This window comes from Chelmon rostratus, chromosome 8 (assembly GCF_017976325.1).
Source record: "Chelmon rostratus isolate fCheRos1 chromosome 8, fCheRos1.pri, whole genome shotgun sequence".
In the NCBI taxonomy this organism is placed as follows: Eukaryota; Metazoa; Chordata; class Actinopteri; order Chaetodontiformes; family Chaetodontidae; genus Chelmon; species Chelmon rostratus.
In genome coordinates, this window is record NC_055665.1 from 24,153,183 (window position 1) to 24,168,621 (window position 15,439).

General features: G+C 42.4%; 3 protein-coding genes across 3 annotated transcripts in view; 1 reads left to right on the plus strand and 2 right to left on the minus strand.

Moving 5' to 3' along the window:
* Window positions 1-1,121: 1,121 nt before the first annotated feature.
* zgc:172323 (uncharacterized protein LOC564165 homolog) lies at window positions 1,122-5,043 on the minus strand. Its single transcript, XM_041943308.1, has 11 exons — window positions 4,820-5,043; window positions 4,407-4,566; window positions 4,100-4,249; window positions 3,505-3,624; window positions 3,308-3,403; window positions 3,086-3,220; window positions 2,890-3,000; window positions 2,685-2,795; window positions 2,410-2,534; window positions 1,392-2,306; window positions 1,122-1,215 (listed from the first exon to the last, which is right to left on the minus strand). The coding sequence occupies exons 1-11, from the start codon at window positions 5,041-5,043 to the stop codon at window positions 1,122-1,124; spliced, it is 2,241 nt and encodes a 746-aa protein (XP_041799242.1).
* A 1,776-nt stretch (window positions 5,044-6,819) lies between these two features.
* Window positions 6,820-9,472, minus strand: tstd3 (thiosulfate sulfurtransferase like domain containing 3). The gene is made up of 5 exons (XM_041943149.1): window positions 9,451-9,472; window positions 9,099-9,244; window positions 8,782-8,949; window positions 7,963-8,122; window positions 6,820-7,448 (listed from the first exon to the last, which is right to left on the minus strand). Exons 2-5 carry the CDS (start codon window positions 9,226-9,228, stop codon window positions 7,391-7,393), a joined length of 516 nt encoding a protein of 171 aa, XP_041799083.1. The 5' UTR covers window positions 9,229-9,244; window positions 9,451-9,472; the 3' UTR covers window positions 6,820-7,390.
* A 336-nt stretch (window positions 9,473-9,808) lies between these two features.
* usp45 (ubiquitin specific peptidase 45) overlaps window positions 9,809-15,439 on the plus strand; it is a 37,233-nt gene continuing 31,602 nt past the window's right edge. The window contains exons 1-5 of the mRNA XM_041942897.1: window positions 9,809-10,095; window positions 10,707-10,817; window positions 13,253-13,422; window positions 13,759-13,859; window positions 14,211-14,311. Coding sequence (XP_041798831.1) covers window positions 10,715-10,817; window positions 13,253-13,422; window positions 13,759-13,859; window positions 14,211-14,311 — 475 coding nt within the window. The 5' untranslated portion in view covers window positions 9,809-10,095; window positions 10,707-10,714. The remainder of the gene's footprint in view (window positions 10,096-10,706; window positions 10,818-13,252; window positions 13,423-13,758; window positions 13,860-14,210; window positions 14,312-15,439) is intronic.

The window sequence follows — 15,439 nt, forward strand, 5'->3', positions numbered from 1 at the left end:
TTAAAGTACACGTCTGATTGTATAAGAAAATGTGTAAATCGTAAAACTAAGTGCCTTAGTTATTCAGATATTTTGCATTTTCCTTTAGTGGGAATTATTTTGTTGCATATGGTTTTCCAAGTTCTCAGGAAATTAGAGTGTTTATCCAACATGTCCCAAAAAGTGGTCTAATCACATTATAATAATATGTAATATACTTTATCCATTACTTTAACATTACAAGCAAATAATTTTAGGTAGGGTTAAACTACATAATGTGGAAACGTGTGGTATATGTGAAATTTTATATATATTTGTGTGTGTACATGATAAATACATGCATATTATAATGATAACAATAATAATAATAATAATAATAATAATAATAATAATAATAATAATAATGGCAGAGTACTGTTAATGCTGCTGTTCCTATCTTTTGTTGCAGTTTCTGTCAGAGGTTTGGAGTGTTGCATGTCCCCGCTCTCAGCCCCTAAGCAGGACACTGAGTGTGTTTGGCATCTGCTGGCCAGATCCAATCGCTCCCAATCAGCAGCAGGAGGAAAAGGTGTGGATGTGGATGGAATGAGGACAGGAAACGGCTGTGTGCCGTCACTCGGCTGCAAGACAAAATTTGACTGACGGATTCCTCAGCCCTCCAGAAAGTGTCAGAGCGACCGCCTCGACCCTCAGGTGACTTCCTCTCCCTTTTTTCACGTTGTGTCCTTAAAGCCAAAGCTATGAAAATAAGCGACATCTCACGCAGTTGAGCCAAAATGTACTTTTACCAGCATTTCATGGAAATAGTACTGGATAGCAATTTGTGTCTTTATATGGCACCACAAACACTGAAGAAGACATCAAATAAAGGAAAGACAAGGTGATTGAATGCTGATAGCTTTATTAGCAGCAAGGGGGTGGGGGGTGTTGCGGGTGAGGCATACATAAGTTTAGAGACCATGTTGAGTGTTCCTATACTCTATGAAGTGAAGGTTCACTCTGTAGCGAAGGGTCAGTCAGGGTCTTCTTGTCCAGGGCAAAGGACAAAGGTCAGTGCCCAGACATGGGGTTTGGTCAGTGCAAAGCTCAGAGGGGCGTGGAGGTTTAAGGGCGAGAGGAGGTCACTTGGGAATTAGTGCTGGTCAGTCATCATCAGAGTCATCGGCTGCCCCAGTGATGGTATAGGTTTGTTCCTGGTGGTCCATCTCCAGCACGTCATCCTCATTTTTGACAGTTCTGTTGGGGAGAAAAGAAAATGAAGAGGATGTAACGCAAAGACGCTTATTACAACTGTCAATGGGATGGCCCTTTAAGCAGCTGTATGCTGGCCTAATATCTAACCCGATCATGAAGCAGGTTAAAGAAACTATGTTTTAAAGAAAAAACCAAAAGATACCTGATGGTACCTTTACCTAATGAGCACCGTCCGTCTCTCTGTCAGCTCCACAGCCTGCTCAGTGTAGGCATCATTGTTGGCGTTGTATCCGTTGGATCCATATCCCATGCCGGCAGCACTGGTACCACCCATCTTCTCCACTCCGCCAACGCCAGACAGTGCACCTACATTACCTCCACCCACACTCTCAGTTCCTCCACTGCCTCCGATTCCACCACCCATTCCAATAGGACCCATTCCACGATCTTTATCTCCACCATCACCACCATTTCCTCCACTGAAATCCATGCCACCAGAGTCTGCAGTGGTACCAGCCACACCCATACCAACACCACCCACACCACTGTCACCCTTTTCTCCAGCACTAGAGACCCCACCTCTAGCCCCAGTGCCCAAACCTGCAGCACTCACACCTCCAGCCACAGTGCCTAGGCCCCCAACACCAGCACCAGTACCAAAGATTCCAGCACCCATTCTGCTGGTACCAGAGCCAACACCACTCATTCCTCCTGCACCCACTCCTCCACTGCCTTCACCAGTACCTACACCCCCTGCACCAGCCCCTAAACCTCTGCCTCCGCCCTCAGCTCCCAGTCCATGACCACTGCCCATGTCTGACCCACCTGCCCTTCCAGCTGGACCCTTCCTGTCATCCAGACCTCCAGCACCAATTCTTCCACCCAGTCCATTAGCAGCACTGCCTGGACCAGTGCCCATGCCTCCTGCACCTATACCCCCAGTCACTCCTACACCACTCCCCATGCCTCCAACAACCCCACCTCTAGCTCCAATTATCCCGCTACCCATTCCACCAACACCGCCCGTGCCTCCTCCACTGAAGCTCATTCCAGCACCCACGGCGCCACAGCTGGTCAGAGACAGTGTTTGCACCATGCCAGAGAGACGCAGATCCTCTCCTTCAACAAGTTTTCTGTAAGAAAAAATAGATATGCATAAAGGGACAAAAGTTTTGTTTACATCGATTTACATATATTTCATTACATTAAATCCATTTAACATTATTTTTCCGTCACCTGTATGTTGTAATCTCAATCTCCAGGGACATCTTGACGTTCAGGAGGTCCTGGTACTCACGCAGGTGCAGCGCAATTTTCTCCTTGGTGGATTTCAGCTCAAGCTGCAGGGCCTCAATCCGAGCCTGTCAGGTTAACAGAGCCATAAAATTACTGTATGAATGAAATATACTGTGGTGGCTTTGTGTCTGCATGCATGAAACTAAGTGTATGTGTTCACAATTGACTCTGGTGTGATCAGGTGTGCACCCTGGGACCACACGAGTTATCTTCACCTGCAGGTCTTCCAGTTCCTTCCTGTACTTTTCTTGTGTCTCTCGGATCTGAGCCTCAAGAGCTTCATTCCTGGTCCTCAAGGTATCCAAGTCACGTTCTTTGCTTTGGATCTGGAGATATATATTTTTGTGTGATTATAGTCATTGGAGTCATATAATATCAATGGTCAGTCCTCATTTTTTCATTTTCACTTTGGATACTTACATCCTTTTTGGCACCTGCTATTTCTTCTCTAACGCTTCGAACCTTATCCACATGCCTTGACGTCTTATTGGTTAGATCTTCAAATTTGTTTTTATACCAAGAATCCATCTCCTAAAAAGAAGGTATAAAAGTTTACATAAATGTCATTTGTAACACACCAAAACCGTCAGACAGTGCTGATGTGTGATTATTTTACCTGGAGATTTTTGGCTGCGATGTCATCATACTGGGTTTGGATTTGTTTTAAAGCAGCTGCCAGATCAGGCAGGGTGAATGCACTCTGAGCCGAGACGTGAGCTGCGTAGATCTGTTTCATGAGCTCATCAATTTCCTGGAGAAAAAGACTTAATTTAATTTAATAATCATGAAAATGGAAGGCAAACTAAATATGCAATTCTTACGCGAAGATGTTATCAACCTGTTGATGGACCCTTTTCAGGAATTCAATTTCAACTTGCAGCTGCTCCAGCTTCTTCTCCAAGGCAATGCGTGAGGAGGTGGCTTTGTCAACATCCTGAAGAAAACACGGCATTACTATCACAGTGATTTGGGACTGTACATTAATTTGATGACGGGGGGAGATATTGGATAATGTAATGTTGTAATGTAGCCTACTGGACGGAAGGTTTCAATATCTAGCTCAGCTTTCCTCCTCAGCTCCACTGCCTCCTCATATTTGATTTTGATTGCCTCTAGTTGAGCAGCTGTGGACTCCTTAGCCGCCAAGGAGATGTCCTGAAAACCAAGATGCCAGAAGTAATGCAGTCGTCTATTAGATTTGGAGGTGTGTGCAAGGGTATGTACAAAATGTAGATCAGCCTCTTTTGCATTTTATATTTTAACTTCACTCCTGTTTGTGCGTGTGTGTGTGCACGTGTGTGTGTGTGTGTGTGTGTGTGTGTGTGTGTCCAAATGCATAATCAAGTCATCTCAACTGTGCATAAAACATAGCTGAAGACAGCTGCACTCCATGACACCTTAACACACTCAGGCACCTCTCCATTTGCCTGCCAGAAATAAGCCTGTTACCAGGTAAGGAACCTTGAAAACACCAAGTTGACGTCTTGTATCATTGCTTGGATGGATCCTCTACAGCTCAGTGAGGTGTAAACCTCGCCCGAGACGAAGAATTCAGTCTTTATGCTCTATTGAGCAACTGAAGTCTAAAACAAGAAACAGGCAATGTGTGGCTTGGAGGATTCTGTCTCACCCGCTGAACTCTCATCTGGTCAGCGATCTTTTTCAGCTCCCTCAGCTGTTCTTCATATAAGAGGCGTAAACCTGTTGGCTTTTCAAAGCGGTTCTGGTAGGCCTCGATCTCTGCCTCCAGTAGCTTGTTCTGCTGCTCCAGTGATCGAACCTGTGAGGACAAGAAAACATCCCCTGTGATTTCAAGTGCGCCTGAACGACAACATGACTCCTGTCCATGTGCTCACAGAGCTGAGACTAATATGTTCCCATTTTTCAGCGAAAATGATGGAAGAAGTAAAATGTGGTCAGTTTGAAGGTTGTTTCACCTTGTTAATGTATACAGCCAGTCTGTCATTGAGGACGATCATCTCTTGTCTTTCACTTGTGCGGGTGCTGAGGAATTCTTGGTTCTCAGCTGCAGCCACATCCAGATCTATAGCAGGTTCTCCACTTGGCCCAACACAGACCATGGCTCCTGCACTCACACTGAAAATTAACCCGTCAGCCAAAGACATTAAATTGAAGAAGGGGGAGATGGCACATCATGAGAAAATATGTTTAAGGTCGTAGAAAGTGCTCTAAAATTGCTTTAAGACAATAGGAGGAAGAGGTAGCACCTACTTTCACATGAGTGATAAACATCAACATTATCTAAGGGAAATGATTATTGAAATGTATAGCCCTCGTACTCATAAACATTATCTGTCTGTATGTTGTCACTGGAGCTGACAGAGCTTACCCTGCTCCAACCATGCGAGACCTGCGCGCAGCTGAGACGGTCCTTCGTCCCACTGACTCCACACGCATGCTGCTGGCCCCGGCTCTGCAGGAGTAGCCGGCAGAGGCATGACGGGCGTCTCTCCTGGTGGGGGATGGGCTGGACACCCTGACCTGGTAGGACGAGGTGCTGCTGTCCTCAAAGTGGCGACGGTAGGACGAGATCCTCTCCGGGCTGTGGCTCATGGTGGCGGCAGCGATTGTGTTTCCTCTGGTTCTCTTAAAGGAGAGGAAAGAAACACTCAAGCAGGGTCTGTCTGTGGTTTACTGACAGGTTCCACCTCGTTTGCACTCCTCGACTGTCGACCGACTCTCAGGTTTTATACTTCTCATTGCCAGCCATGCCCCAGCTCTATCAAACACAGCCCTGTTCATGAACCAGCCCTTGTGGAATCTCGAACCTCTGCACCAACTCAGGCTTAACCTGCTGCTCAGATATCTGTCAGCAGCTTGTGAGGAGCAGAGCTGGGCTGGGACAGTGGCTGACACCATTAGTGAGGGGTTCGCCCATTAATCTCTCTGCAACGTAAAGTGTGATCATGCATCCTTTTCTCAGAGGTATAATGGGTTTGGCCAGGATTGTGGTTCGTCCACCACCAGTCCAGCCCAGCACTGAGCAGCGGACGGAGGGGCAAGCAGGGTCCAGTCAGTCAGAGCAGCCAGTAGGTGCAGCGCTGATGTGATCTGCTCTGATGGGACGAGGGAGTTTAATTGAATGCTGAGCAGAAGCTGGAGGGAGAGCTGATGAGGCTGCGGAGGAACAAAGAGCCCAAGCAAGATTTGACATAAATTAGTACTTATTAGTCTGGTCTGTTTTCAACATATTAAAACCAGAGTGTGCAGAAAAACGAAAATGGAATTAACGGCTTTTGAGGAAAAATGAGCAGGCAGAAGAAGGGGCGGGGGTGACTGTAGTCTGGAGTTTACGGTTGACATGGCACAGTGATATGAGGGGAGAAAGCAGTGGTCAGGTCTCTTCAGAGCGATTCACTGTTGACACCTATAGTGTCACTTCACCAGAGGACAGTAAACCCTGCACCGCAATTAATTTTTAATGTAAACACTAACTGCCAGTAACATTAATCCATAGGTTTTAAACACAGAGGAAACCACGGAATAACCAAAACATAGATTATAACCTGTCCAGCCAGAAGTCCTTTTCTTTTAGCACATGCTAAACATATTTAAAAAAACAACTTGCAGAATGATTCTTTATTGAGTGTTCTTGTGAAACCCTGCGTAGATGTTTTGAGCGAGCATCTATTCTTCCCCATTGACCTCAGATCTCACAGCAGCATGGGACTTCTGGGAGGAGGTGGAATGAGTTATGTGGACCATTTATCAACACTAACGAGCTCTTTTTATGCTGCAACTAAATAACAGAGTACTGTTTCATGTAAGCAGAAATAGTATTAGCACTTCCTGAGCCAGACTATTTACTCAAGCATGTGGAAAGTCACTCATGAGGTAGGTTTCTTGTTCAGTGACAGAGATTCACCTCATTTTGTGCGGCACCTGGATTACATACGAATCTCGACTAAACCAATCATGAGAATATAATTTGTGTTCTCTTTAGACTTTGAGCCTCAGCTGTAAAAGGGGACGTTAATAGGGAGCAAGGTCCACAGTCGTGGCGGACATACTGTAGCAGAGGCATTCTTCCCAGTTGAAAACAAGCACATTCATTATAATGGATGACGGAACCTGTTAATGTTTTCTGGAGAGCGGGTGGCAAATTCATGTGGAAACACAGCAGATATTAGACATGGTCTTTGAGTACTGTAAATCATCTTGGCCCTAGTAGCTGTCACCTCAACTAGACACTCTGTGCCTATTCATATCACAAATTATCCATAAGGGTCCTCTCACATGTTTTTAATAGACCTGTTGGAAGAGTACATGTGTTTCAAAAACCAAAAATTCCAACTAAAAAAAAAACAACTAAATATTGCTGTTGCACTATACTTTGATTTATTGAATCATGTTGGCAACTACACTGACAGTTTCATCTATGAGCAGCAATATAATACAACACATCAACTTGAAATGCTGAATTGTTCACATTATGCAAGGAAAGACTTCATTTTAATTCACAATCACACACAGTTAAATATTCATTTGCATAGACAGTCTGGAAACAAAAACTTCATTAGCACTTAGCATTAGCACATCACAGTCTATTAGAATTTGTAGTAAGGTTTAGAATAGTCACTTATTATATATTTGTTTGTTTAGAATTTGTAAATAATCCCATGCTGAAATAAATTAACAAGTAACTTCAAGTAATATTGCAGTAGTTTTGAATTTTCTTAGCAGCAGACGTGTGATTGCTAATGTGCGACAAGCCCTCTGGTTTCAATCTTTGGGATTCACAGATGAGGAAAACTGGCTCTTCATACAACAGAAATGTGAATGAACTTTTTAAACCTTTCACAAGATTCCTTGTTGTGCCTTCTCACTTTGCAGTCTGATTTTGGGTAATTTTTCAAAAAGAGCTTTACGTATGTTTATTTTCTGTTCCATTATCGCTGGATCAGTTTTGTTGCTCGTGATTCACCCAGTCTTGCCATCCACCTGGGTAATGCTGAATACTGAAAGAGAGCAAAAAAGGAAGAAAATTAAGGAACTGATGCGTCAACAAAGGTACGTCAAAAATGAAAGTGCATTTGTGTTTGACTTTACTGGTATTAATGTGCTGCATTTAACAATTTCATTGTTAGCCTCCTAAGCTAAGCAGCATCTTTTCTACTTTTCATTCAATTACTGGTGCTGTGGTAAGTGGCTGATCTCAAAAGAGCACTGCATGATAGCTTGGCATTATTCAGCAGGAGTTCAATACACTGAAGTTGGAGGAACTTAATACTGCCTTGTAGTGAAATATAACATTCAGTTAACTTAATTCCCACATAAAAATGCACTGATACTACAGCCTTTTTCCTGACTAGAAAAACAGGACAAAAAACTAGACAAACTTTAACAATAAACAACAACAGGAAATCTTATTCAACATTTGTAATGTATGACTACAACAATTAACAATTTGTGGATTAATGATGAGGTGAGAATATTTTTCTGTCAGACGTATGCCGAGAAAACATGTCTCACTCTTTGTATCCCAGCAAGGCGGCTGTGTCAAGAGCGATCTTGCTCCTGATCCCTGCCAAACAGCTGAACACAACATTATCAGTCTGCTGGGGCATTTCACCACCATACTTTTCTTTAAACTCTTCCGAGCTCAGCTGGAGGGCGGTGTTCAGCTGTCCCACTGCAACGTCAAAGAAGCACAGACAGGTCAAATGTGGCCAGTAGGACTTTAAATATGTGCTACTAGGTAGAACAAAACTTTGGTGGGTCTGCATCTGGGACCTGTTGCAAGAAGTGTCAAAGCATTGCACCTAAACACACTACCAGGATTATCTAAAAAATGTTAACCATGAAGAAAATTAAGAGGCATGTCCTCCCTTGTACAAATCATCAATGTTCAATGCAATATCTTTTTAATTTTACCAAAAATGTAACATTGAAGCATTTTTTTAATCACATGAACATGCCACAAGAAATGCCTGTAATTATAAGATCAGACAGTGCAAAGAACAGGTCCCTAAGGACTACCTGATGTACTGTATTAGGCAATGTGTGACAGACTTTATTGACTGAATGAATAAATGAAGTTATTTTATGATTAAAAGCACACTGCACTGCAGTCATTACATACATTAAGAATCACTAAGGATGAAGACACAACAAAGCCAAGGCTTATTTGCACTGCTGTCACTGAATACCCTATTTAATCGAGGACATGCCAAAGTTATTCATGACCTGTAGACAACACAATCCACTGGATACTACATTACTGCACTGATGTAACAAGAACACCTGACGTTACATCCCCTTTCTGTGTATGTTAGGTAGAAAAATACTCACAAGGAATGTTAATTGACCCGGGGATGACGCCAAACTCCCTGAGCTCCCAGGGCTCTCTGACATCTATGACAACAGACTTCCGGCCGGCCAGGAGCTCCTTCAGCTGGTCGTAACTCACATCTGTGCTTGGTGGCGCTGAACTGAACCTGCGGATCAGCAACTCTGTGGCTGAAAGCAAAACAAAGAACAGAAGTGTGACAATATGAACAATTTCAAAACATGACAATGAGCAACGAGCCAACGAGCTGACACTCGCGGGGGCAGCTGATGAGCTAGTAAATGAATATAACGGTAAATGTAAAACTCAATTTCGCAACCTGTGTGAGAGTTGTTAAGGCTGGACACAGAGCGTCGTCCTCCCGGGACAGAAGCCCCAGGCAGGACAGTACTGTTCCATAACAGCCGCGGGGCAAGCCCTGTAAACCGCCAACACGTCCTGAGTGCCATATGCGATTCGTTTCACCTTATTTCAACAGAAACCCGTGAACACGCAGCAATGCAACGTCAGACGACCGTTAAATTCTCACTGCTCACGCGCAATCACAACGACTTTCGCGTGCAGAAGTATGGATCGTCTAAAGGACAAAAATACTCTCTCCTTTGACTTCTTGTCAAAAGAAAACGCAGGTCATTAATGTTTAAAGAGTCGAACCATATGAACACAAATACCCGGTATGTGCATTAATCTCCAGCTATTGCTGGCTTGCAGACTTGTTTTTGATCCATTCGTCTGAAAAACAGAAAAGCGGCAACCACACGTATGTTGACACCTGACCGTCGATTTAATTAACAGTTCGCATAACACATCCATGCCCCACGCCATCAGGTGTATCTCCACCAACATTACAGATGGTCTCTGTAAATAAAGATGTAACAACAAACTTAATTCTATGTAGTTCCTTGTGTATTATAAAACGCTAAACAACTCTTTGAATGCCTCCGGACCCGTGACGCTCTGCTACTCTTCGTAAGATTTTCCATTGTACGTGAACGCAGCATTAGGCCAAACTGAGCTGCCGTAGTGCGTCACATGTTGACTGGGGCTTGCTAGTTGATGCTACCGAAAGATTTCACAAAGTCAAAGGCAAAAATGATAAACTATTGGCATAACTGTTGCGTTTTTGTCGACAATCTGTAGTTTGCTTTGAGATACCGTAACATCTCCGCGTATTGTTGGATAAAACACGCCTGTTAATGTTTTATTTATTCTGACAAGCTAATGTTGCTAGCTTGTTTGCTAGCCAAGAAGAGTTGACATCTCAGCGTTGGCTTCAGGTTAGCTAACATTGTCAACATAGGAGCTAAATTAAAGAGGTGAGTTCATACTGCTTTTTCGTCAAATCTTTCTGTGGATAAGTGATGTATACATTGGTTATATCTCCTCAATTGGAGAGACGGGGCTATTTGAGGATTAACAGCGTCACTACACGTTACTAGGTAATGTTAGTTATCCTTAATATGATATCACTGGCTGCACTCATGATCAGTGACATACTATGTAGTCCGTACTTACTCAGACCGTTACACATTTTCTGTTGTTTTGGCTCAGTGCCCCTGTATATTGGGTTATAAATGGTAATCTGAATGGAGATAAGTGACTTTCAGCTTTAAAGATGCTTGAGCGTGGTCCCATGTATGTTGGGTGGACAGTGTAGGAATAGTTTCAAACATGCACACAAACAGTCATTGTTGACTCACAGTCTTTGACTTAAAAATCCTCTGTGCTGGAGTACAAATGCAACACAACAGTAATTGTGCTAATATACAAATACTTCCAGACTGCACTGTAGGTCGTTTTCATACTGTTGGGTGCCTCAATGAGTCAAACGATCCTGGCAGTTATAGACAATTTCAAGCTTCCCTGTGTTATTTTGAAGTCATTCTGTGTAGTAACACCTGTGTTGGTCCCCCATGTTTCCATCCAGAGCTCCAGATGCGGCTAAAGGACCCCTTCTCTTTGAAAGCCGCCGATATGACTAAGCGGACTAATAAACCGAGGAAACCTCGAGATGAGGAGTCATCAGATGAAGTCAGTGGTAAGTCACTGAAGCAGTACAAGACACCAGACGGACAAACCAGACAAGTTAATGCTGTCATATTAATATCTGAGACACACAGTTGTACTTTTTGTGAAAATGTTCATCAGGTAATTTACAGAGAACACAACATTGGTTTCAGCTGCAAAAACAGTTTTGTCCTTTTTGTCTATTTTGTGCAACTTTGAGGTTTTATAACTTGTCCTACTAGACCAGGCAAGAAGCTGTGGGTAAATGAAGCCCCATGACACTACTTCTCTTGCAATGAACAGAGCTGTCACGATTGTGAAATTTTAGTTGGTGATTGTCATAAAAAAATAATTTTGATTTTGAATTGATAATTAATTTCTGTTCATTTAATGCAATTTTAAAGCAAAAAGGTAAGTAAGATCTAGACAGCAAGGAATCTTGTACTCAGGTAGACAGTTTATTTGCCTCACCTAGCTCATGGAAACACCCCAAATTCACTTTCTATTTGTTATAACATTTCTAGCATCAGCCAGGTTGCCATTCACATGTAGTGCAAATTATAACTGATTTTATAGAAAATCAGTAAAAGAAAATGCAAGATGCAGTGTGCATGTCCATCTACTTATTATGCAAAAATCAGGAGTTAAGCACCTGAAAATAAACAGTTGGTGGCACAAATTCTCATATCAGGTTCCATTAAACCAAGAGTACCCAAACTTTTTCAGCTTGAGACCCAAAAGAGACACCTTTTGGGTTGCGACCCTTATTTTGGTAAAGGCTGCATAAAACATGGCAGCATAACGAGATGACATCTTTAAAATAGCACCAGTCATACCTCAAACAGTTGAAAATGATGTGGAACTAGTGATAGAAATATGATGTCCAGCTGTCATTATACAGGTGAATGGACTCTATTCTAATGAAATTGCAACATGATTACTGTGAGCTCAAATAATTGAGATCAGGTGATTATGTAATCATTGTGACAGGGCTAGCGATGAATAGTGTACACTACCGTTCAAAAGTTTGGGGTCACCCAGACAATTTTGTGTTTTCCATGAAAAGTCACACTTATTTACCACCATGAGTTGTAAAATGAATAGAAAATATAGTCAAGACATTGACAAGGTTAGAAATAATGATTTGTATTTGAAATAATAATTTTTTCCCTCAAACTTTGCTTTCGTCAAAGAATCTTCCATTTGCAGCAATTACAGCATTGCAGACCTTTGGCATCCTAGCTGTTAATTTGTTGAGGTAATCTGGAGAAATTTCACCCCATGCTTCTAGAAGCCCCTCGAACAAGTTGGATTGGCTGGATGGGCACTTCTTGCATACCATACAGTCAAGCTGCTCCCACAAGACAACAGCTCAATGGGGCTTAGGTCTGGTGACTGCGCTGGCCACTCCATTACAAATAGAATACCAGCTGCCTGCTTCTTCTCTAAATAGTTCTTGCACAATTTGGAGGTGTGCTTTGGGTCATTGTCCTGTTGTAGGATGAAATTAGCTCCAATCAAGCATTGTCCACAGGGTATGGCATGGCGTTGCAAAATGCAGTGCTAGCCTTCCTTATTCAAAATCCCTTTTACCCTGAACAAATTCCCCACTTTACCAGCACCAAAGCAACCCTAGACCATCACGTTACCCCCACCATGCTTGTCAGATGGCGTCAGGCACTCTTCCAGCATCTTTTCAGTTGTTCTGCGTCTCACAAATGTTCTTCTTGGTGATCCAAACAACTGTGTGAACCAAACTTCGATTCGTCCGTCCATAACACTTTTTATTCCAATCTTCCTCTGTCCAATGTCTGTGTTCTTTTGCCCATATTAATCGTTTTCTTTTATTGGCCAGTCTCAAATATGGCTTTTTCTTTGCCACTCTGCCCTGAAGGCCGGCATCCTGGAGTCGCGTCTTCACTGTAGATGTTGACACTGGCGTTTTGCGGGTACTATTTAATGAAGCTGCCAGTTGAGGACCTGTGAGGCGTCTATTTCTCAAACTAGAGACTCTAATGTACTTGTCTTCTTGCTCAGTTGTGCAGCGGGGTCTCCCACTTCTCTTTCTACTCTGATTAGAGCCTGTTTGTGTTGTTCTCTGAAGGGAGTAGTACACACCGTTATGGATATTGGATGTTGAGATATTGAAATGTCTGGTTTTTGGATATTGCACCAAAAACCAGACATTTGCCACTAGAATAGTAATTTACCACATTAGCAATGTATAGAGTGTATTTCTGATTAGTTTAAAGTTATCTTCATTGACAGAAACAGTGCTTTTCTTTCAAAAATAAGGAACCCCAAACTTTTGAACTGTAGTGTATATGCTTCTTCTATCTTCCATTTCTGTATTTTTTGTGGTAATGTCCCACCTTGTATAATTTAGAGCACACATTGTCTTCTTCTTTTAAAACAGAAAATAACTCAGAATGTATAATTGCAGCACATTTTGTGTTTTTTACGCAGGATTGACTTGCCAGCATGTGAGTAAGGCAGTGGACCTTAACTCAGTGAAGAAATCCGTGCTCTCCAGCATGTGGTTGGTGTGCTCTGAGTGCCTAAAGGAGAGGACCATGATCGATGGAGAGCCAGCAGCTTCCCATGACATCGTGGTGTGCTTAAAGTGTGGTTTCCAGGTATTCATTGTTTTTTCAATATTGAAAAGTGCAAACACAATACATAGCACACACTATGGTAGAGCAATGTGAATATTCACAATATATTTGGGATATGTTTTTGATACTACAAAATGAGGGAAACTGTCATTAGTAACCTAGAATAACACTATCATCAATGTCATGGTCTTATTGTCAAAGGGCTTAAATATATATATGTGTGTGTGTATATATATATATGTGTGGGATCACTATGGGAGTGAGCCATAGTCTTTTAACATGTGCATATGCGCTGTGGGTGTGAATGTATTTTGTGCTAGTGTTGACAAAGAATCTTTAAATTGAACAATCTTGCAGGGCTGTAACCAGTCAGGGATCCAGCACGCTGCCAATCACCACCAAGCTTTTCATCCAGAGTCTCACTGCATCACTATCAGCTTGAGCACGTGGAAGGCCTGGTGAGAAACCTCAATACTGCATTCATTATAAACTGTAATTAAAAGGCCAAGACTGCACATGCAGCCAAAATGTGTGTCAACTTGAGATGACATGCATCACGATGCCGCCTGTATGTGCACTTATGTAAAAACATCATCTTAGTTGTATGAATAATAAGTCTTTATAAATAACCTAGTATTAAATGCTTTTTTACTGATCACACTTTGTGTTTAGAAATGGTTTCCATTTCAGTCAGGTGATTCTTTTCTCAAATAATGATTCATTTCAACTTGAATTAGTTGAGTTCCACAGTAAATTTGACAGTAACTTGAAGCATTTCTGTGTTTGTCTCTGACTCCTTGTCATTGTAGGTGTTTTGAATGTAATGAGGAGCTCTCCACTCACTGCAACAAGAAGGCTTTGGCTCAGACCCTGGACTTTCTACAAAAGCACTCTGTCAAGGCATCGTCAGGTAAGATGTTTGGCCCCTACTTCTATTGACAAAGCTTTTATTAGGCACATAACATACTCACTGCAATTTCAGCAAGTCTGAAGTCAGTTCAGTTGGTTCGAGTTTTATGTAAACATTTATTTCATTTAGCAACCATGTCTTCAGTTAGTGTAGAATGTGATTGGCCTTGAACACAGACAACTTGCAATAATAATATAGTCAGATATTGCTGGTACATAATTCTGTGCAATAATCTCCACTGGTGAACCTCAAACAAGGTTTCATGTGCGTCTTTGTGTCTGCTGTACCCCGATGTACCAGAGTTTAACTGCACCATGACTGTATACCAAACTGTTACTGGCTTTCTTGTCACAAGTTCAGTGACTGTTGAATAAAGGACCTCTGATACAGATAGACTGATTTACCTTGGCACATAAATTTAAATTTGTTATTGTCAGTGATCCACGACTTACCAGGAATTGACTGCAGTACACCTGCTCCCCCTGGTGGCAATGCTCAACTGAATCCTTGGATTTCATCCTCAGTGTAACAGGCTACATGTGTATGTGATGGGTGAGACAGTCTGTGTGACAGGCATTTCTTATGGATGCAGCAACTTCTCCTTTTGATTTCTAAGCTGCTCAAGGCTTACAGAACCTTTTTTTCCAATGCCTTCTAAAGGTCATAAATTAGAATACTTCATTTTTTACACTGAAGAGCAGTGTAATTGTCACTAAAAACTAAAACAATGTAAAAGTAAAATAATAAGAATTTGAGTGTGATGAGAATTTTAGTTTTGTCGCAGCAGGTTGCATTCATACTGATACTTGACGGCTTGACTAAGCCCTACTTCCAGTCTCATGTGCTTTAACTTCACTCAGGCCACCTGTGCCCTCCTTGCCAACTCAGTCAACCATATAGATATCACCCCCCAACCCCCTTTCTGTACTTAAGACACTCACACCGTCTGCTCTGTACCTCTCCTACTTTTTGCTGGAATGCTGAGAAGCCTCTTAATAAGCAGTAGCTTCTAGTTGATCAGGGTTATGGGCATCACCAGTTTTGGTCTCACTGGCTGCCTCAGTTAAGCCCAGTTGCCAGAGGCCAGCCACCCAGGTCCAGCAAGGCTGGTTCACCTTCAAGTCTCTC

Excerpts from the sequence above, each read along its gene's own strand:
- tstd3 (XM_041943149.1), bottom strand. The coding sequence starts at position 9,228 with ATGGCACTCAGGACGTGTTGGCGGTTTACAGGGCTTGCCCCGCGGCTG. Across the intron at positions 8,950-9,098 it reads CCTTAACAACTCTCACACAG|CCACAGAGTTGCTGATCCGC; the intron begins GTTGCGAAATTG and ends TTTTGCTTTCAG. Across the intron at positions 7,449-7,962 it reads GCCTTGCTGGGATACAAAGA|TATTCAGCATTACCCAGGTG; the intron begins GTGAGACATGTT and ends GCTCTCTTTCAG.
- zgc:172323 (XM_041943308.1), bottom strand. The coding sequence starts at position 5,043 with ATGAGCCACAGCCCGGAGAGGATCTCGTCCTACCGTCGCCACTTTGAG. Across the intron at positions 3,001-3,085 it reads TCGCAGCCAAAAATCTCCAG|GAGATGGATTCTTGGTATAA; the intron begins GTAAAATAATCA and ends CCTTCTTTTTAG. Across the intron at positions 1,216-1,391 it reads AGACGGACGGTGCTCATTAG|AACTGTCAAAAATGAGGATG; the intron begins GTAAAGGTACCA and ends TCTCCCCAACAG.